This window comes from Glandiceps talaboti, chromosome 3 (genome assembly GCF_964340395.1).
Source record: "Glandiceps talaboti chromosome 3, keGlaTala1.1, whole genome shotgun sequence".
NCBI lineage: Eukaryota > Metazoa > Hemichordata > Enteropneusta > Spengelidae > Glandiceps > Glandiceps talaboti.
The window spans coordinates 10438022-10462010 of record NC_135551.1 but is presented as its reverse complement, the minus strand read 5'-3'; the positions used below and the strand labels follow the sequence as shown (position 1 = coordinate 10462010).

At 35.8% G+C, this 23989-nt stretch overlaps 1 protein-coding gene across 3 annotated transcripts; it reads left to right on the top strand.

The window, feature by feature from the left end:
• The first annotated feature begins 207 nt into the window (after positions 1 to 207).
• Positions 208 to 23664, top strand: LOC144454001 (uncharacterized). 3 transcript variants are annotated; one of them, XM_078145392.1, is made up of 8 exons: positions 208 to 351; positions 5171 to 5293; positions 7792 to 7922; positions 10559 to 12853; positions 16961 to 17086; positions 19485 to 19556; positions 21236 to 21288; positions 21887 to 23664. In XM_078145392.1, exons 1-8 carry the CDS (start codon positions 329 to 331, stop codon positions 22007 to 22009), a joined length of 2946 nt encoding a protein of 981 aa, XP_078001518.1. In that variant the 5' UTR covers positions 208 to 328; the 3' UTR covers positions 22010 to 23664. The 3 variants fall into 3 exon arrangements, with proteins under 3 accessions (XP_078001518.1, XP_078001517.1, XP_078001520.1); XM_078145391.1 differs by having other exon boundaries at positions 16961 to 17176; XM_078145394.1 differs by lacking the exon at positions 19485 to 19556.
• The last annotated feature ends 325 nt before the right edge of the window (positions 23665 to 23989 follow it).

The window sequence follows — 23989 nt, the reverse complement described above, 5'->3', positions numbered from 1 at the left end:
TGTGTACGCGTTTTGTTATTTCATTTAACTTGGTGTTAAGAGGTTTACATCTTTAGAATAGACATCGAAATTGACCAGAACAGAGATAAAATACTTGCCATTTCGCTTAATACTTCATTTTGTTGGAAATTTTTATTTAAAACTCCCACACAATTAGAGAAATACTAGTATGTTAGGGAGTCTGTAACTAGCAAAACAATATGGCGGACATTCCGATCTTCACTAATGACGCTATGCTGCTGTCAAGGACATTCATCCACCCGAAAATGGACCTGTAGAACTTGTTTAATATTTTCTATTGGAAGTACGGAAGATCGACAACGCAACGATGTATTCAGGGTATGGGTATTCGTATCCTTTCATGTTGTATTACCATTTTACAAGTGTGTGTGTACACCTGACTACACCGTACACATAACGTATGTACCTGAAATAACTTCACATTTTAAATCCCTGTTCCGATTTTTAGTTCCGATTTTAAATTATCTTGACCAAATGACATATAATTCATCGATATTTTCTAGCCTCATGCTATCTTCAGCAGTCGAAGGATATCATTGGGAACGATTAACGATTCTGTTTGGGAGCTCTGCATGTAAAAGGAACACACAACATAATGCACTTCGTTCGTACATATCTGGCCATTCGTTATCAGACAATATTGTCACCACCAAAGATAAGCTGGTTTGCCCATTCTGATAATATTTTTCATAAAATTCACATTGTTGCCGACTAATCCATAACTTTTGACCCAATATTATTTTCGTGACACATGGCAATGAGTGGCATCCGCCCTCTAACTTTAAACATGATTAGTGTTTCGTCGTCAGCGGTTGTGTTTGTGTTTGAATCGATAATTTCGATTTATATTATAATGCAAACGTAGCCGGCCGGTTATCGACAGATAAAAAACATACAAATCACACTTATGTAAACAGTTGGTTGATTTTTATTTATTAATTCTCAAGATAGCCCTGTTGCAGCTGGTCTATGTACTCTATACATAGACGAAAAGTGAAAACATCCGTATAGATGCATATTAAATTATAGTGATGTCATTACACAGGAAATTCGTCATTTCCAACCCATTAGGGCAATAAAGTTATGTATTGAAAACGTGTTTGTTTGTTATAAAAATATGTGACGATTCCATATTCATACACTGTCAAAATTCAATTTTTCCTGAAATACACATCAATAAAAGTCTATCATAATTCAAGAGATGAAATTATGTATAAATTTAATTACACAATGTTGTATCAAAACCACAAAGTTACGAAAACAATAATGTACTTATCCAACAGATAAATGATACACATACAGTGTATTTTTACACATTTTATTCTCCAGAATGTGTTTGTAGTCATAGAAACAATGTAAAGTTATAAGTACATTGTATACATGTATTACTATACATATAAGAACTATTGCTCGGCTGTGTTACTAGTTAAAGGAAAAGTCGAGTCAGACTTTTTCTCCTTCTAAGACACTGATATTGATTACTACTATCAACTTACATGTGGTTTTGAATGATAAAATAGCACCTCAGTAACTTTACTTACAAGTTGTATTCAACTTTGAAATCTTGTAATGAAGCCCTTTGTCCTGCAAGGGTTTATGGGAAATCTTTGGTAATGACATCATTTTTTGATATTACAATCTCTTTGTCTGGATACTCTCTGTATTTGACAGTGTTTCAGTGTACACTGTATACTTGATAAGAGAAATGAGGGGAGGGGGGGGGGGGATTGCAAATGTTTCACTGTGTAAAGTAAACCTGACTTAAACCTGCAAGTACATTCTTTTTCAGTTGGAACATACATGTCTTTTTAAAACTTTGTTTTTTTAGGAGTTTTTTTTTAGGAATTTTGACTTAAGTTAATAATAAAATTAATATTGTAAACAATGAACAGTGTTGAATTACCTGTGGGTAAATGTATTTGTGCAGCTTTACAAATTTTATGTGGTACAGTAAATCCAAATTGATTTTTGGGTCCACATCCTCAAATCAGTACATGTACTTGTTTTGATCACAAATTAACTGTGACTGCTACTACTTACAGATAAAATCAACCTCAACTTGATACATGTATGTACAATGTCTAATTAGTGATATTTTAACAATATATCGTTCATTGTCTGATCAAAAAATGATAATCCAGTTACAGCAAATGCAACTTTTTACGTACATGAAGGAGTGTGTTTGTCAACTGGAAATTTTATTGTAAAAGTTATACTGACATTTGAATCAATGTGAACATATATATATATATACATGTATATCAGTGTTACTAAATTTGTATCTCACTTTGTGTTATATTCAGTGTCTAATGAAAGACTGAGGTGTTAACATTATAAAATGAGTGGTGTGTAAAGGATACAAATGTACATCTTATCTAATGTAATTTGATAATATACCATGTACAATGTACAATATACATGTATGTAGAACTACATGTACAATGTAATACAATCCTGACTTTATATTACAATGTAATATAAGGTTACTGGTTACCAGGATCGATTGAGGGAATTAATAGTTTATTTACATCATACCCTAATATCTAACTACGCTTATTCTATCTTTCACAAGTTTCAGGCATGTTCTACATGTATAGGGTTAATTTTCGTGCGCATGACTTTTAGATCTTTCCTTGCGTATATTTTACCATTTATAAGAACTTGCAGTGTGTCGTTCTATTCCATAACATTTAGATATACAGTCAGGTGATGACCTACTTATATATTTTGCCTTGATATCCTGAGTAGGAATATCGAATTGAAACATCAGGATTGAATTTATTTATTAGGACTGTTCTACTCATTACTTTACTTTTGCACTCCTAGAACTACGATGTAACTTCATCAAATGTATTACTCCCCAAGAACTAACAATGGGTGTGACTACTGTACATTATATGTATATCTGTGTCAGTAACTGGTCTAACAATTTGGCAACTTGACAGCTACCTGTATGTAAACAAAAGAGAAAAACAATTATCAATTTAAAAAAAATGTTTTCATAATTATGGACAATGATGGCATTATGTGTACATGTACATACATACACAAACAAGTTGTGGTCCAGGTCGTTACCATACCATCACAACATGACCATGCTGTTGCCATGTGAATGGACATATTGGACATTGGCATGTCAAGTAGCTTCAAGTGCATGTATTGTATTTGATATCTATGTGTATGCATTTCAGACTGGCCAGGTGGTCATGTACATGTGTCACAGTCTATGGCTTCCAAAGGGTGCTCTGACATAAGTTATTGTCAATCAGTTTACAGCATATTACATTTATACATCAGCCCAGAGATTTGTTTCAGTCACATTATCCCAGGCTTATGTTTGAAAGTTAGACTTGAGAGTGTGACCATGATGGCAAGTCACTGGGCTAAGGGTATATTTAGTTAGACTTGAGTGGGAGACCATGATGGCAAGTCACTGGGCTAAGGTACACAGTACATGTACTCACACTGTAGTTTATATTTACCACATAGAGAACCAAGTTATTTTAATTAAGGATTTTTTTCTTTAGTCCCCCCCCCCCCCCCATAATTGTATATATAAATTATAAATTATATATATAATTTATAAAATATTGTGGCTACTGTAGATCACTATGTACATACAAATGTATGTTAAGTTCATAAAATGGTAAAATCTACCTTGGTAAGTTAGTTCCTTAGGGAAATGGCTAGAGTACCAAAACAAACTTGAGATACAATTCAATGTACATCCATGGATGACAGTTTGCATCTCATATCTGTTATGATAACTTCAAAGTTAAAAACTGTAAATGTATAGAAACACAGTGTGCAAATTTACCAAATTTTTCTTGAGAGTTAAAAAAAAAATTTCTTGAATGATAAATGTGATCAGTTCTGTAATTATCAAATTCACTTACTCTCAGAAAAAACTTGTTTTCTAGGGAGTGATTGTGTGAACTGGAATAAACCAAACATGACTGATATTAAACATTAGGAAGGGTTAAGGGCATTAACAGTATATACTGTATACATGTACCTACAAACTTCATCCTGCAATGGGTTGAATGTTTAACAAAAGTTCACATCATACAGATAGTGATGTGTGTACAATGTACATTCACTGGTATTGTACTGGTATACAATACAAGTGAATGTATACAGTATTATATATCACTATCTGTATGTCATGTACTTTTGTTGTACACTGACTTAAGTCATATGACGTAGAGTCTGACCTGTTGGTCAACTTATTCATGAAACACTGTAATTTGTACAGTGCGTACACCATTAGTATTGCACCCCCCCCCCCCTCCAATCCCCATATACAGGTTGCTCCTTTGTCTGTGATTGTATCTAGCAAATGTTAATTGATTGATAGTTCATGTACAAGTCAATGTAGGCATTGTCCAAGACATAATGACTTCCATGCCATTTACTTTGTTGTTGCCATTTGCGTGGCTACTAATGACACAAATTTCCGACTTTCTTATTAATAATTCATAAAATAAATGAAACATACAAAATATATAAGTATCCAAATGTGTGTACATGTAGTAGTGCAGAGACTGTACAGGTACAACATATGTGCTACAAGAACAAAGAAGTCTGATCCATGTAGTTTAATACCATGCAGACATAACTTGATTATCAAGTTTGGTTTGATATGTTGATATAATCTATTATCAGCTGGCTTGACTTAGATACAGTGTAGTTAGGTAAGTTTATCTATAGATTATTCGTCTAGAGCACAAAGCCAAAAGTCACATGATTCATCGTGCCCTGTGGAGGTCATATGCATACCTGTACACTTGTCTGTGTGTGTAACCTGTGGTAGTAGTAGTGTTATCGTCATGGTTATCATCACTTCAGTGGAATTCATATACAGGGCAGTACATTCTGCCAAATGACTACATGTACATTGTACTTATGTATGTGTGGATAGGCTGTTTCTTGACTTTAATTTTTTTTTTTTTTTTTTTTTTTTTTTTTTTAAATGCTGTGAAAAAAAAAGCTATACATGCACAATTCCCTATAGGGCTATCCCTACCTGTTTTTTTGTTTGTTTGGTGTGATTTTTTTGTTAATCACCAATGTACTTGTGTGTGATGTTGTTTACATTTACACAAGATATTATATGAGTGTGATCTACCTTAATACTATGAACCATCAGGGACAAATTACGGCACCTTCAGAAGGAGCACTACGACCAACTCAAAGAGTTAAATCAAGAACAGAAAATCAGAATCCACAACAAAACTAAGAAGTTCTCCATTGAAAATGCTAAACGAAGAAGGTAAGAAATCAATATCTACACTTTTTCTGTCTATTCATGGTTGCTGATAGTGTATACTTGTAACATGTATGTATGAATGAAATCATGTTGCACTGTTTTGTACAAGTGTTATAGTAGTTATAGTAAATGTTGGTACCATTTCTCTTTTTTTTTCATATTTATTTATTTTAAAAATATGTATAAGATTGGTTCCTGTAAACTGCACTGATAATGTGTGCCTGTACATTTGTCCCAGTGTGTGTATGTGAAGTCTACATCCACCTGTCATATCAAACTATCTCTTCACACGGACATAAACTTTACAGAGAGATCTTGAGATTCTATGCCAACGATTGCACTAGACTAGTGTACATATATGTGTACATTATGTATGTCTGTTGACAGTGTGTCTGTGGTTTTGGATCATGGATGGGTCATCATCGTACATGTATGAAATCATTGTTGTGTTGTGCTGTGTTGTGTTGTGTTGCATTGCGTTGTGTTGCATTGCAATGTGTTGCGTTGTGTTGTGTTGTGTTATTGTTAATTTTTCAGTGGATGTTGCTATCATTCTCATACAAAAAGGATTTGTTATAAAGTGGCCATGTCCACGGCACCTTATATGCAATTGTTTCTTTTACATTAGAAGTTGCCTGAGGATGTGTATTAAATGCCATGTTACATGAGTGAAACACCAAGCCTACATTTTGTACATCATTAATAGATGTAATTTACAAATAAATGCCCCTAGTGCTGTCAGTGTTTCTATAGCAAGATGTAAACAAACAAACAAACAAACACCAAAATAATAAATAACCATAACACACAATGTAGTCAAACTTGACAGGGTAACAACCTGATTATCTTGGTATCCTGGTAAAGTCTTCCTGGTAAAGTGGATATGGGGTCTTAATCAGTTTAATCCTCACAGTGGTGATTACTCTAATCTCTTATCAAGCCATGCACAATCTTATTAATCCCTATATCTGTTGAAAGGTAACAAATACAAAGTTATCTCAGTTTTGACAGATCAAGTCACAGGCCAAAGTCATAAGCCATTCCGTCATATAAAATATTGACTCAGTTAACACTGACATTAATTGACTGATTGATTGATTGATTGATTGATTGATTGATTGATAGAAGATATTCACATATTAAACAATACCATTTAAACTACTTTTACTATTAATGACTCGTCATATTAAATTTACTGACTCATAGCAATAATGACATATCACTTTTATTCATCATACCAGTAATTAAAATTACCGATTCCATAAAAACTAGTTTACATAAATTTATATACAAAATAATGTAGGACCACTAATAGCTTAATTACGCCCAGAAAACCAAGAACCTTAAGTTATTTTACCTTTAGTTCTCCACCCCCCCCCCCCCCCAAAAAAAAAAATAAATAAATAAATAAATAAAATATATATATATTTTAAATTTAAAAAAGAAATTGTGGCAAAGTTAATAACTGAATGAGTAGTAGTAGTAGTAGTAAAATGGTAACAATTTGTTTCAGTTCCAATGAGAATGTATCAAAGTACCCATTGCAAACAAACTTATTAAGATACAATGGTATTGGGAAATATCATGGCATTTTTTAAGTACCAAACCTTAATATAAAAACACCATGATACATGTATGGAAACACCGTGTGCAAATTTACCACATTTTTTCTTGAGAGTTACAAGAATTTCACGAATCTCTGAAAAAATTTGATAAATTCTATACCTATCAAAGTCACTTACTGTACATTCAGTATTACATGTAAAATGTGTATGATACGCATGTAGTCTTTCAGCGACCCTTCAATAGTTATGCTGTATCTAGCAAACAGGCAAAACAATCTCAACTTGCCAAATGATAGGCTTTGAGAATAGATTAAAAATTGTATATGTTAGACACACTTCTGCTTCCTGTTTAAACTGCATGACACTGATTATAAAGCTTTAGAATATCTTTAGAGGTTTTCCGTTTGAACAATATGATTATGTCATTGTTTTGTACAATAAGAATCAGTACCTCAACAGTTTTTTTCAACATACTGATTTTCAGAATGATATAAATATTTTGTCAGGAGAGCAATCATCAACACTAGGTACTACTGTAATCTCTTACATGTACCTATGATGTAGGATAGTGCTCGTCCTTTTATAAGGGAGTGAAATGATGTATGAACTGGAATAAACCAACCCTAACTTGATAACATCAGAGAGGGGTGAATGGCCTTGTGGTTTGATCATAAACCTGATGTGTTCAATTCTTTGATTTGTCTGATATCGATTGCTGTCATGTCACTGTCAGACACTATAGTAAACCTAACAATTTAAGGACATTTCAATTTAATGATTTTTTTCTTGTCATTTTACGACATCATCAAAACACCACAATAGAGAAATAAAAACCAGCAATTTACTGCATAGAGAGGGGGGGGGGACTAGCATCATTGCTATTGTTGTCTAGTGTACACTGTCGTCACGTTTACATACCACACTTGGTGTTGACAGGGCTCTGGAGTTGAAGAAGAAAATCGAGGCTCAGAAAGAAGCCAAGCGAAGACAAGAAGCGTTGGATGAAAGACGGCGAAGGCAAAACGAAGCTACAATCAAGTACCAGAGACATAACAGGGGGACTTCAGGTAGGGGGATTTCTTTCTTAAAAAGTTCAGAAAATTGTTGAGATTTTTTTTTTCTTAGGAAGACTATGATTTATTTGCCATTGTGTTAGAGTGATGTCAGACTCATTAAACAGATGTTGTTTGTTACAATGTTATGTGTTTATACTCTGATTGTAGTCAGGTTAAAATCAACACAACATTTATACTGTCGCAAGAATCCGAGATGGAAACAGTCGCTGAAAACCATCTTGTTTATGCTTTGTGTATCGTGGTACTCCAGAGACAGGAGATAGTTTCCCAGTTTGGTACCCTCTCTGATTGTACGTACCAGTATCTGAGTCTTGTTTGCTCACTCCGATCAAGTGTTTGTTATCTGTGTGCAATTTACCAGTGCAGCCTGGCCCGCAAGCTAATTTTCTTCCCTGTTCAGCTTCTGTTCTGTGGAACCTCTTTCTCCGACCATATCTGTCATACACATTAATTAATAGACAATTTGTAAGGATTAAAATTATATCCATAGCTCAAAATATTTGATGTAATGGACTTCCAGTAGCACTCTCCACCACTGGTATTTAACTTTTTAACTAGTTTTTAGCTACTGCAAATATATGTACATCGATTGAGAGACTTAAATCAAATAGCTGTGTCTATTGTGCGGGACAATAGCCCATGACTACATCTGTGAACGTTACTCCTGTGATTTATTAGCTCAGGTACAAAATGCCACTTAAGTATCCAGTCATTCGGAATACCATCGCTTAATTAAGTATCAACATTGTAAGGGATTCCTTTTTTTAATTTGTCAAATTTGTCAAGTTAGGAGCGTGTCTTTTATATTCCCATGTGGACTGTTGTAAGAATAGAATAGAATAGCCTGTATTGGGTGTAATGTTGCTGGGGAGATAGGGACTTAGGGCGAACAAAACACAGTGTACAACAAATCACAGCTTAGCAATGATTAGGGACTGTGTAAGTTTGTTAGTTTAGTGTAATGTTCAAAGCTAAATTGTACACTAACTTCTTGTGTTGTACATGCCACATGTGTGATGACCTACAAAGTGATACATGTATTCATTCAAAAAAATTTCACAAGAAAACATTGAGCGTCAGAATATTTGCACCAAAGGTTGAAACTACTGCACAGGTCTATTTTTTGCCCCAGTTTGTTTACGTTGTAATATTTTACAATATGGTGAGTCACTCTGTATTTTTTTTTTTAAACTTTGAGAATTCTGTGAATATGTAGGAAAGGAGTACATGTAGTATAAAATACATCATTGCAAACCACGGCTGTTTTACAGCACTGTTCTCAACGAGATGTTCCCTATTTCAAAGTGTAGTGGAAGAGAATGTATAAAATACTGACAAACTACTGCGCAAGTCTGGGTTTTCATTGTAATATAATTTTACTATGTTGTGAGTCACTCAGTCTGTTTTGTTTTTGTTTTTTTCAAGTTTGAGAACTAAATGCATGTGAGCATGTGTAGGGAAGGTTGAATACTGACAAAGTTTTGTATACCACCAATACTGTGATTTTAATTGGCTAAACACAAAGTTGATTGAATCGTTACACAACAATGTATTTGTACAAGTGTGCTGCACAGTTTCAGTAGTGTGAGCACTTCTAAAGACTCTCTTTGGTAGAAGGGTTAATCCTGAAATGTCAGCTATTTTCAACTTTATTTGACCAAGCAAGGACATTTTATAGTATGAGGTTTTCACATGGTTGAGTTAACAGTTACAAAACTTTGGAAAGTCGGTTATATTCCTGTTTTTTTCCATTGTTATGACAAAATACAATACTTGCATAGTTGTCTAGTAACTATACATGAAGTCCGTCTCTACGATCTCTTTCTAACGTTTAGTCAAATGGACAAATTCTATTGAAAATCTAGCTAAATCTCCTGCTGGGGAAGGGATGACCCACACATTTCAGTAGTAATCCATCACACACTGACAGGCAATTATAATTGGTTACTTTGTCCAGTTTACTACAAACTCAACTTCCAGTTTGAATTTACGTCATCACGTTTACATTATTTTGTATATGAACACTCCAATAGCTTAAACTATCTCTGTTGGTGGCAACAATGCATGCAATTCTATGCGAGAGAAATCCATTTGACTTTATGGTGGTGGGGAGATGATTGTATGAATGCGTAGAGGACTAGACAGTAGACTGTACATCTAGTTTCTTCAATCTGTTTTGTAATATACAATTGTATGTACCGGTACATACACTTGTCATATTTCACATTCATTTCTTAAACTAGGGACTTGGATATACACTCTCAGATAGAGAACTTTTTTGTTAATACAGTACCACTCTTTTGATATTAAAATATTTGAACATTTGAAATGGCAAATACTGATTCATAAAATATCCATTTTAATTAGTACACAGTAGTCAATAATCATATGGTGTGTTTTTGCTACTCAGTATGCAAGTACACATGTATTTACAGTATATTGTTAGACTCTGTTATCTTCAATATTTACCCATATTCTTCATTTCATCTTGGTGTCTATGTACAAGAATGTATTTGTTTGACATAAAACATTAAACGTATACTTGTTAAATCTTTATACATTAAGTATTTAAGTATGTTATTTGCATGTCACACTTTCAAAATTCCATTAATTGTGTTTTCTTTCAGCCCATGAAAGAACACGTACGCCAGGGCTAGAAGAGGCATTGAACGCCATCCAGATAACAACTGTGCCTAGTTATCGAACTAAATATACTACTACTCAACAAAGTCCAACTAATACAGTGCACATCTACAGTCCATGGCGTCCAACAGCAACCCCCACCACCACTTACAACTCTCAAGCTTACAGAGCCCAACACGAACAACTTCAGTCATCAAGTACGCAGAATTTAAACCAGAGCAGGTCTCTCTTTGAACAACAGTTACAGGAACAACAAAGACAGTTAGCGTACCAACAGCAACAGTCATTACACGATTTCAACCAAGCTATCCTCAACGAAAGTCGACTTGAAAACCACGAAGATGAGGTCCATGATAGTCAATGTAGTATAGATAGTTTAGACGGAACGACAGCACGGGAGGAAAAACGCGAAACGCAACAGAGCAACAATCATGAAAATAGTAGTACTACGTTAGTAACGTCTGCTACGTCACACAGCCAAGGACAGTATTTGAATACATCGGAAGGGTTGACTGCTCAGAACAATCATGAGAAATTGTTTGTGACGAAATCAGGAACAACTGGAGGAGAATCTGGTGGTCCAGGTCAGAGAAGTGATCTTGCGCAGACAGGTCAGAGGTCAGAGGTCAGACAAGCCAGTGACCTGTACATTGAAGAGACAAGTGAAGCAGACATTGTTGAGGATAAGTTAGATAGGGCACCTTATACATCAGAAGCTACAATGACAACTACATCACATACAACAAGTTCTTCACCTAGATTTAGTGGTTCTAAGTACGGAAATACATGGTCTCCAACTACGGGTGCTAGTATGTATGCTAATACACATATCCTAGGCAGTCGGCAGCCAAGACCATTCTCTGCGAGGACTGCAGCTACAGGGGTGACAGTCGCTCCTGCAGCTTACAATTGGAATGAGTATAGCCCAGCAAGGACTAATGGTGCCACCACTACTGTTGGCAGCCATCATACAAATCTGACTGAACCCAGTGGAAATAGCAGCCATATTACAAATCATACAGATCCACAAGGAAGCAATAACCAGTATACATACTATGCTCCAGTGAATGGACATTCTGGAGTGACTTCAGCCCCACATAATAATTCCACAAAGAGTCAAAGTACTCATGAAAATTACAAATCAGCAACCGAGCCAACGAAACAAACTAAGTTCAATGAACAAAATAAAGGATTACATTTTATTGATGAAACAGGTGAGGATGAAACAACACCTGATGATACACCCCTTGCCAAACCCCAAGTCACACAACCTAAGGGCATTTTGAAGAAAACTCCATCGTCACCATACACGAGCAGATTTACAAGGAGTGCATACATACATCAAAATACAAGTTTAGAAGGTTTGAGACTTAGAGACAGTATTGATATTGCCAAATCTAAAAGCGTTGACGGTCCTGAAGACTCGGGAAAAAAGAAAAGTGTGAGATGGACAGATTGGGAAAAACATAGTAAATTGACACAACAGTTAGGAACGCCGAGAGGAGCTGAGGATTCAATTCGAAAGAGGAGACCGTTTTCAGCGACCACTATGTCTTTGTCAAGTGTTCCGCCATCTGTGAAAGCACCGAGGTCAGCAAGTGCGGGATCTCTACGGAAAATGTCCGCAACCAAGCAAAGACCTGGTCTCAAACCCCAACCTGTGGTAGCAAATAGGAAAATAGTGAACCCTCATAATCACAGGAATACAGCAGCTGTAGTTGTGGAACATGATTCGTCAAGGACTTACAGTGATGTTTCACCCGCAGCAAACCCTGGACATTCAACAACAGCCATGCAAAATGGTGACGAACACACAAGAACATATATTTATCATGCACCAGCACTTGATAAAACGCCAACTGATGATGAAATTAACTGGCTGTGGGATAAAGTACGTTCCTGTCTACACAAGGAAAACGAAGTCACCAGCAAAGACGGTATTATCAGAAGACCTACAGACATACATGCACAAGCCCAGACCAGACCTACTGCTACGGTGCAAAAACAAACAATTGATGGCAGACAGTTTGTCGGTAATTTACGTCCAACTGCAGTGTCAAGTGCTGGAAACACTGACAATGGCAACTTTGCAAGAGATCGAGGGGTTGTGAGGAAAGTCCATCGACCAAACGGAACACAAACTGGGAATTCTTACATGAGGTTGCTACAACTAAGGAAACAACATGCCCAGAGAGTTGGTCATTTACAGAGACATACCACAGATGGACAGCAACAAGCTGAGTATCAAACTATTCAAGCTTACAGTCCAGCTGATAGTGGTAAGTACCGTCTAAAAATACTACTTTATGACATCATGACACCCAGAGATCTTGCATTCAGGCGACCCTTTTTTTATTTTCACGTGTCTCATGACCTCAGCTAGACTGAAAAATGTGTTATTGTTTTCGCATATGTAACCACTAACTTCAATATGCCATGAGCTTCACTTAATTTACATATAGTAAACAAAAACAATGATTAATCTTTCACTCTAGATCCAACCGACATTATATTTTCAATTCAGGTAAATAAAAAAAATGATGCCCTCTATGGCTGGGTCAGTAAAAATTATAAATTACTGATTGCAAGATGTTAACACCACAAGTGTGTACATTTGTATCTAGGTGAAAATTATTATTTATCGCTAAAATTTGTAACCTTTGATAAACAATTGTTCATAGTTTCCTTTTCACTTTTGTTGTCGTTCCTAAGGCATGAATTGAAAGCATCACCAACATTTTACAAGTACACTTTCTCTTCTTTTTTTCCATTTTCTTTTGTCTTTTTTTTTAACTGACCATACCCATGTATCATTTGTAACATGTTACACTGAGAAACATGAAAAGAAATAGGAGTGCCCTTATACCAAGTTGAAGATAAAATGCCCAAAGTTCAAAAATATTTCGTAAGAAAAAAAAAACAATGATCAAAATTCGGTTTCCTCCCCTAACACAATGACTCATTATGAGTAGATGTTGTTCAAATTAATGAGTTTTTCAATGACTTTAGATGACATTGTCTCTGGGTTTTATTGCATTCTTTTATTATCAATTAAAAATGACCGTTGCTAGATCAATAGAAACACTTTATACACCACTTGCCTCAAGGGATTTCTTTGTTTGAAGTACTCATAAAATTGAATAAAAAGGCTAAAATTATGTTGTTTATTTAGTCCTATAGACTACCTGTACTGTATAAATTGTACAATGAAAGTGAGTGTTTTAGTCTAGAGGTTGTCCATGGTATTGAGATTTGAAGCCACAGATAGTCTCTAGACTAGAGATGCATAAAAAAATGTACTGTGTATACGCGTAAACCTAGAGATATATTTGCCACTACAACATTTTTGCCCAATTTATAGTTAATCCTAAAGACTATTCTACTGTTTTACAAGTTACTTAGCCTGGTGGACTGTGTTCATTGAACTGTATTAGACTGGAACATGCCTTTGGTAGATTTGTAGTCGTCAAATGTTTTGAGTTTGTTATGTTGTTTTTTTTAATTTTGTAAAGGAAAATGTTCTCAACTTTACTGAACACATACGTGTGTGTGTATACACATATTTATGTGTGGGAGGGATCCACAGGGGATGCATGTGTGTATATGTGTATTTGTGATGGAGGGGTCCACAGGGGATGGGTGTGTATATGTGTATTTGTGATGGAGGGGTCCACAGGGGATGGGTGTGTATATGTGTATTTGTGATGGAGGGGTCCACAGGGGATGGGTGTGTGTATGTGTATTTGTGTTGGAGGGGTCCACAGGGGATGGGTGTGTGTATGTGTATTTGTGTTGGAGGGGTCCACAGGGGATGCGTGTGTGTATACATTGCATGTATTTGTGTGAGGGAGGGGTCCACAAGGAGTGGGTGTGTCTCTAATTCCCATACATTGTATTTCCACAGCCATACATGAACACATACATGTCAATGTTGTATAGTGGTTGTCATGACAGCATGATAGAATAATGAATTGACTGATTAGACCAGACATGACCAAAGTTATTGTTTAGCGTTAGTAACACATGGCTGGAGTAGTAGTTACGGTTGTCAAGGAAGTAGTGATAAGTTGTCAAATTTGAATGTGGTCTAGAAACGTACATGTATATCAAGAACATTTCATGTATGTTTTACATTTGTAAGTGAAACTTAATTTCAGAAACTTATTAGAGAATGCTGCTATATGGTGGGAAAATATCCTGAAAAATAAGTCGTGACATTTTTGTCTATTTTGTTAAGTGGTGGTTGAATGACCTGATACACACTTTGCATCGTGATGATTACACATTATTATACCAGCTCAATAAATGAACTTCATTTTTTTTTTTTTTTTTTTTTTTTTTTTGGGGGGGGGGGAGGGGGTCTGGCATCAATTTGAGTGCTGAACTTCATTTTCACACTTCTAAACAAACTTCACGCCTTCTTTGATAACAAATTCTGTATTTACTACTGAGATGTTGATGATAAGGTGATTAAAATTTCTTTCCTATTAGTTATACAGTGCTGGGGTTTCTGGTAGTATAATTTTAATGTGTTTTACCATCATATTTTTGCACTGCATGGATGGTAGTGGTGTGAACGCTACAGTTGTTATCATGGTTTACATCATATATAAAAGTGTCAATGTTGCACTTGTGAATGTTTGTGTAGAGAGAAGAGGAGGTTTTGACCTTTTTAGAACAAAGTTCATTTATTGAGCTTTGTGAGACATTGTGCAATCGTCCCTTAGTTCTGTAATGCTGTGAGTGCCTGATTTGTCAGTTGTAGCCGTCTTAATTTTGTCTTACAAAAATCATAAATTACACGTCAAGTAGACCCTCCCCTAAAAACATGTTTTAACCTGAACTCTGAAGGTTTTATGTGTTTCCTTGCTACAACCTTGTGTACACAGTAAAGGTCAAACAGAATGATACGGTGTCAGTCCTACTGTCAAGTATTCTTTTATAATGTCAGTGATGACTGTAAAGGACACTATATACAGGTTGTTTTTTTACTCTGATTATAGCATTCTATTGTCATCTTGATTGACTCAAGTCATGCACAGAATCTGTGTGACATATAAAATGTTAATGAAAGTCACTCTCTCGTCTACACGAGGAGGGTAGTCAACTTAAATTGCTCATACTAGAGTAGTCTACACTGTCATGAGTTTGCACTCAGTTGACCTCGCAATGCATGCATGTGTTTGGCTATGAAAGATAACACGTTAACATGTCAGGTTTCTACCAAGACCTTTTTTTTTGTTTGACCGTATTATTTCTTATATGCAAAACAGAGACCAACAACAATATATTTACATTTACTTCGTTTGAGTTGTGTCTATGACTTGCTGTCATGTAACTTATTACTCTCTGGGGGAAACGCTTTGAAACACACACATGTATGGTGAAAATTGTAAGAATGAATGTTTTTGAATTCTAGGTTTATAGTTAAAAATGTAGTCTTCTCCCACAGACAAGAAAAAGTCTGTGTCCATGTACATGTACATCCCTGACAATTTTGACACAGAAGAGATGTCACTCACGCAGCTGACAGTGAAAATTTTTGATTTGCTTGTAACAATTTATCATAGTTCGATTTGTAAAGAGGGAATTCATGAAGTATCCTTCTTTTTTTCATTGAAAACTTCCGGCATTCCTCGTGATTTTAACTACATGTTATCACCTTTATCATAAACACTAGCCTGCCTGAACTTCAAGGACTAGCGCAAGTACATGTACGCTATCCTTAAAGTAACATTTTGATTTTTTGAATTTTCACTGGTCTTCTCGTCTACGATCACAGCTGGTGTTTCACTGGTCCAGAAGCCACGCCCCACCACACACACATAACGCATATCCAAGGCATACAGGATTAGCATGTATTCATCGTCGCAAACCACGGCCTCTTTTACGGCACCGTCGAAACTTGTTCTTGTTATTTTGAAGTGTAGCGGAAGAAATAGCAGCTCTGGTTTGCGAGAATGCATATATTTAAATAGAAAACGACACACGTAATGATCAGAGTGAGGTTGAAGCGTGGCATTTCCATGACGACACCTATTTGTGGATTCATCATGTGACCCGAAGGTGCGATTTGAATAGGTTTTGTTATGTATTCAAACAATCATGCTTTATACAGGAATGCCATTTGAGACCAGCGGGAGATAGGAGTCAGCGTAGACTTGGAACAATAGCACAAATTCAAAAAATCAAAATATCAGTTAGGATAGTGGAATAGTGTAGTAGTGATAGTTGTACGAGTCTACAGGTACAATGTACATTGTAGGCTACTCAAACTCCAGGGCAAGTGAGTGGAAACTAGGTTAGATTGACCGGTACTACCACTATCATAAACAATTGTGTTTGTATTTATTTATTTATTTATTTATTTATTTATTTATCAACAGTGAGTGATAGTCTACAACTATTCCAGACAGCAGAGAAACTATCGCAACAAACAGACATGACCGAAACCGACATAACGGCAGCACTGCTACGACAGCAACAGGTAGCCGCAATACACGCTAAGAAAGGTGAGCATGATGAAATAAATGCTGAAACGAACAACACAACAGTAAGTGACACTGCCGCTGACAATAAGAACACTTCACTGCGAGGGAAAGGTAAGATATATACATTTGGTTGCTGACAAAGGACTGCATGCTGAAGTGTTGGTTTACTGCATGACGTGTTTACAATGCAATGCATGCTGACACTAGAGACACCGGGTTGCCGTACTACTAGTACATGTACTACAGCAACGACTGATTCAAGCCTGCACTGTTGTACTGTGTTTGTTGTTTTTGACTGTGTTGTTGGTTTTGCTGCATGTTTTGTGGAATTCTGTCTGTGTATTCTGTACTGGTAGCAGTATGTTTAAACTAATAAACACGCAAAGATTTAAAAAAAAAGAAATGTGTGTGGTAACAGAGTGGTAACAATAACAAAGTGTGGTTTAGCAAGTATAGCAATAGCAGTGTGCTTCATTGCATAAAATTATTTTTGTTTAAGTTAGTCGAAAAATGGGTTTAGACTAATTTCAATTATCTGTCCAATGAACACAATTTTGTTCAAATTTTTAATGTTTGGAAAGTTTAAGCATGTTGTCACACAAACTGAACTGTGTTTAATATCTGTTGCTTTTATTACTTATTCTTTGCTGGCATACCCAGTAACAAGTCTATATTTATTTTTTGTCACATCTCGTATCTACACTGAAAGGTTCATCGTCCTTTCCACTTAATATGTAACCATGGTTACAAGCTTGCAAGCTACAAGCCAGTCAACTTATTTTCTTTGTTGCCATATATTATTCAAATAAATTGATACCTCTTTAGCAACTGTTACCATGGAAACAATACATCCACATAACAGACCATTATAACACAATATAGATATCTGGTACCTTTGAACTCTTAATTGTTTTTTTTTAATGGGTCCACATATCTTTGAGATAGTTGTATTTCTGTTTTCCTCTCTCTCTGTGTAAACATCAGTGCTGTGATTTGCATGTGTTGTCTTTTTTTATATTTGTATATCACACCTTTGCATGTTGGTAATGTTATATAAATAACTGCACTTGATATATGTTCACATCCAATAAATGTTTTGTTAAAAATGTTCAACAGTAAGCTCATAATTGTAGATATATCAACTGTTCTTTAACTTATTTTTGCTATTGAAAGAAATGTTAATGTGTTGTACAGTAAAGGTATTGCACAGAGCAATGTTTTGCAAGAAAAGTCACACAACCTTGATCGGCAATACGAAAGAGGAAATTTAGTGAACGTTGAACAGTTTCCTGCACCTGTAATGATGAAATATTAGTCAGAAACAGTGGTTAAAACATTTTTGAAACTTTGGTATATTTAATCTGTTTACCCACCATAATAAAAATATGACAACACTAGTCTGTATGCAAGGTACGGTGTGATGGGGCGCCCTCACACATCGGTCAACTCCGCCGGTGAGGGCAGAACGAAACGACGTATCTTACAGTCTAGTACAACAGTGGCAACATTGGTTTCGACATGCTAAGACAGCCTCTCACTATATCAGAGCTATTATTGTTGTGTATAGTAAAATTATATTATTATTATTTAGTGGTATACGTACACTGTAGTCAAAATAATGTACATGCAATGCACGGTCCCATGAACTGAACCATTCTAGACTCTCAGCAAGGTAAACTGATAAATATGACATGTCGATCTAAATAGATGTGGTCAAACTGTCTGAGTTGTTGCCCTGCAGCTGTGAATGTAATTATCAACATAGATTGATAGGTCAATGTCAACATGTCATAATCACATTGTTTTGTCAAAACCTATGTTGCCATGTTTGTAATGTCGTCGCTGCAAAATTAATGTTTTAGTGTCAAGTTTCTTGTATCACGCTTAGGCAAAAAAAAAAGAACTGTTTCTGGTCAGGACTGTTTGTCTAAAATGTTGTTTTTTTTAATTCTCAACAAACCTGTCACTCAGGCTACTATTTATGGCAGTTATTGTTCATTTTATTTAGTACTTTAGAGGAAGTATGTATGTGGGGCAGATGTCATTTGCTTGTTCATGATTGGCACTGCAGTTATCTTCACTGAAGTAGGGAGGGTTATTTTTGTGTTTCCTCTTAGATCTGCAGACAGCATGGGCTGGATAGACAGACAGACAGACAGACAGACACACACACACACACACACACACACACACACACACACACACACACACACATACACACACACACACACAAAGACTGACACAGGGATATTTAAGTGATGCGTGCGCTGACCAGAAACAATTCTTTTCTTTTTCTTTTTCTCTTTTTTTGGCCTTACAGAAATTTATGTCAAATCTGTGCAATGCTTAGTATTTAATGCAAAGCAGCATCAATTCTGATTTTTTTTTCTAAATATTTTTAATTCTTTCCACTCATTAGCACCATCATCTTTGTCACTGGAAGAGCAACGTATTCTGCAGTCACTAGACAGACTGAATGAAAGACTTCGAAGTGAGTAATGTCTAGATCAACCCACAAACTTTTGCTTATACCTTTTTATTTGCTCCTTTACTTAGAATATAAATTGAAATTGATAATGGTAATTTCTTCCAAATATTGGTAGTCAGTCTGACTTTTTAAATCTGGTATTAAAATGTACTTCATGTTATCATTTCACGCAATAATTTTCACAGCATTAGGCACATGCTGCAGTCCTAAATAAATTATGCTAAATCTGTTATGTGCATTGTGTGTTCTCATACAATATACTTTATGTAGTAGACACAGACTGATGACTTGGTAGTCACTAACTGATGACTTGTAGACATCGTAATTGATGACTTGGTAGTCACTAACTGATGACTTGTAGAAACCGTAACTGATGACTTGGTAGTCACTAACTGATGACTTGGTAGTCACTAACTGATGACTTGGTAGTCACTAACTGATGACTTGGTAATCACAAACTGATGACTTGTAGACACTAACTGATGACTTGGTAGTCACTAACTGATGACTTGGTAGTCACTAACTGATGACTTAGTAGACACTAACTGATGACTTGGTAGTCACTAACTGATGACTTGATAGTCACTAACTGATGACTTGGTAGTCACTAACTGATGACTTGGTAGTCACTAACTGATGACTTGGTAGACACAGACTGATGACTTGGTAGTCACTAACTGATGACTTGGTAGTCACTAACTGATGACTTGGTAGTCACTAACTGATGACTTGGTAGACACAGACTGATGACTTGGTAGTCACTAACTGATGACTTGGTAGTCACTAACTGATGACTTGGTAGTCACTAACTGATGACTTAGTAGACACAAACTGATGACTTAGTAGACACAAACTGATGACTTGGTAATCACAAACTGATGACTTGTAGAGACAAACTGATGACTAGGTAGTCACTAACTGGTGACTTGTAGACACAAACTGATGATTTGGTAGTTACAAACTGATGACCTAGTAGCTACAGATTGATGACCTTGTAGCCATGTGATGACTTAATAGTCACAATGTGATCACTCTTGGAAAAATATTGTATGTTTTTCTGAAATGCATCTCAAACTCTTTTGCTCTATTAAACTCATATTCTTGAGTGTAATCTTTTCTTCAAGTTCTATGATGTTGGTTCACCAGACTACATTGTATAGTTCTTCTGTTAAGACTTATCATGAATGGTGTAGACAACAGAAGTGAAGAACCATTGTTAATTTTAGTTATAACAGATATATATATGTACTGTAATTGAGTGATTAAATTGAAAGTGGTCATACGGATGAGGACTGGGTATATATTTTGGATTTTTAATTTATAAAACAATTTTAGCCTGGTGTCCTACTTGAAAAATCAATGTGAATCAACATATATACCAAGTCTGTGTTTGTAACTCAATACATTGCAAAAGATTAATTAATGTTTAAAATGTTTGTTAGTGTTACAGACTTTTTACACACTTTTTTATTTATTTTTTATTTTTTTGCAATGTATTGAGTTACAAACACAGATTTTGTCAGTGATATTTCACATTGATTTTACAAGTAGGATGTCATGATAAAATTGTTTTATGAATCTAAAATCCAAAATACAGCAAATACCCAATCGTCATTCATATGACCACTTTTAAACAAGTTAAGAATTACTTAATTGATTATTGATGTGTTTTATTTCAACAGTTGTTACAGATGGAAACTTAAAAGGTACATCACTGTCAACAAAACCAGCACAGGTAAGAATATGATATCTATATCTTTCACAAAAAAACATGACGTGTATCTTATTTGTAAGGCCAGGTAGTAGTGTTTTCATGTACTTATTAATTAAAGTGATAACCACACACATGTACTTCAGCAATTTGAAGTAGGCAAAGTATAACTCATGTAGATTGTTTATAGGTATTATTTAAACTACTGAAAATGTATTCCATGAAATTTTTTTCTGGCTGTCACATTTGCATGTCATTTGCATGTCATTTGCATGTTATTTGCATCTCATTTTGCATGCCATTTGCATCTCATTTGTATGTCATTGTAACTGATTTTACCATGGGGGTGTTTGCAAAGACTACTGGTCGGCCAAAGAGTTTCCATCTGAAATTTTGTTGTGTTAAATTTGAATGAAAACAAAAATGTTAATGAAATTTTGAAAATAGCCAAATGTAGGAAATGAACAACCTTGGGGAATAGGTACAGGGTTAGGTAATCGGAAATTTGCACCTGGACGGGGTATTGTACAGTTGTGTGATGGTTGTTTAAATGTGTCTACAAATTCTAAAGTAAAACGTAGATTGATGGAGTTTTTTAAGATAAAATTTGTTTTTTATACAGTACACAATGAGAGTGCAGTCAGCAACCAATAATACTACAAGTGGTACATCAACAGCCCCAACACCAGCCCCACGACGACAAGGAATCAACAAAAATATACGAAGAGTTAGTTACAGGCATTGAAAACAAAATATAAGAACTTCAGATATTTAGATGCTACAGTTGGATTGTCTGGATGGCCTGCAAATGGGATGTGAGATTACGGTAGACTGTATATGTATATGGAGGGTGCTCCCCTGAACAGAAGTGCACATCAGGGATGCGCGTGATGTCTGAGTTACCATGACTGCACCCGGGGACTACACACCTAAAAAAAAAAAGAAACAATATTTTGTTGTGGATCAAAATTATAATAAGTGTGTTTTCTTGTGAGTCATCATTACAGAGTAAGAGATAGGGGACGCCAAATTTTGATGCATCGTAACAGATTTCTGTGTATCAGTGATACATCAAATTGCTTTGAAGGCACACTGGTTTATACGGTTACCTGGCCCATTTGTAACTGCTGAGTTAGCCTGAAATGTAATGGGTATACATGTGGCATGTCTGTAACATCAAAGGTAACGTAGAATACATCAGGCCCATTGCTGTCTTAGTTAAGAAAGGGTAACCAACCAGACTTTTTGTAACTTCTGTGTTAACATACTAGTACACGTTTCTAGTTTGTAAAATCTGAGCTTCCTCTTTCTAAAAACTGAACCTTCGATCCATTTCAGTTAGTGTCAAAAACATAGTTACTCAGAGTCATGATACATAATTATGCCAACATGTAGATGCCATAAACTAGTATACCTTCGTCAGGTGTTCATCCCACGGTAACCACACCTGGCTGACAACAAGACATTGCAATGGTGTGGTCCTGAAGTTGCACTGAGTACATGGTGAGTGCGCCCTCTTTTGATGGAAAATTGAAATGATGATGGTGAGAACAGACCAGATACATCAGACTAGATTTGACACTTGAATGTGCTTACCAACCTAGCTGCTCACACTTACGTCCATCCTGCCACCCCTATAACTATACAGTGGTGTGGTCCTTCCAACAGAATACAAGCGGGAGGAGTGTAACCACTTAGGGACAGCAAGGGGTGGCAGGACGAAAAGTTACAAATCAAATTTTATTTATGTATGCGATAACATGTATTACGCACATGAATTTCATTTTTTAAGAAAACGAGGACAAGTTTTAGTTTGTAAATTTTGTATATTATAGTTCTCATAGTTTGTATTGAGTTGCAAGTTTCTGTATATCTCTACACCTGACTGTCCATTTTATTGTGTGTATAGTTGTGAATTATATTTTCAGTGGATGAAGAACACTGAAATATTATTTTATTGTATAATTGCTATATTATTATTAAGTAATAAGAAACAGTTGATAAGGGCTACATGTTTGTAATGGAATCACTGAGAAGCTAAGAATAGAATAGGACCCACATACACCTGTGTGGTGAGGTGAGTGCGCCCTCTTGTGGTGAGAAATGGAAATGATGAACGCTTACAAAAGACCCACAAGAAGACATAGGAATACAGCTCGATTGTGTTATTTACTTCAATTTCGTAAATTGTTGTTTGTTTTCGATTTTGTTTTTCAAGGATGGCGAGAGTGCGGTCCTCCTCATAGGAAGGAGGCACTTACTCCAGGAACAACAAAATAAAAAAAAACCAAAAGACTATACAGATTAATGAGAGACTTAGATAGTATCATATATTGTACTTTGAAGAGGCACAAGCTGAGTTTATGATTTGGAGGGGGAAAAGGGGAGTGGGGGGGGGGGGGGTTGCTTCAAATTTAAACTGTGAAGTTACATGTAGTGTTGTACTTATGGAAGTGTAACCATCACTTATTCTTGTCAGAACTTTTCTCTTTAGCCGAGTCTGTAAGGTACATCGTGACGGGGGCGCCCTCACACAGTGGTCAACCCTGAGGAGGCCGGTGGTGAGGGCGGAATGACAAGACGTATCTTACAGTCCATATTTTGCCCCTGAATAAATAAAAACTATCGAATGACAGTATGCCAAACACACACATGTATTGAAATGATGAAGAAACCACTAGTATGCCACTAATATGCCACTAATATCAACTGTACCGACAGTGCC

Coding starts and splice junctions, on each gene's coding strand:
- LOC144454001 (XM_078145391.1), top strand. CDS start 329: ATGTATTCAGGGTATGGGTATTC. Junction 7,923..10,558: donor ACATAACAGGGGGACTTCAG/GTAGGGGGATTT, acceptor GTTTTCTTTCAG/CCCATGAAAGAACACGTACG. Junction 17,177..19,484: donor CACTTCACTGCGAGGGAAAG/GTAAGATATATA, acceptor TCCACTCATTAG/CACCATCATCTTTGTCACTG.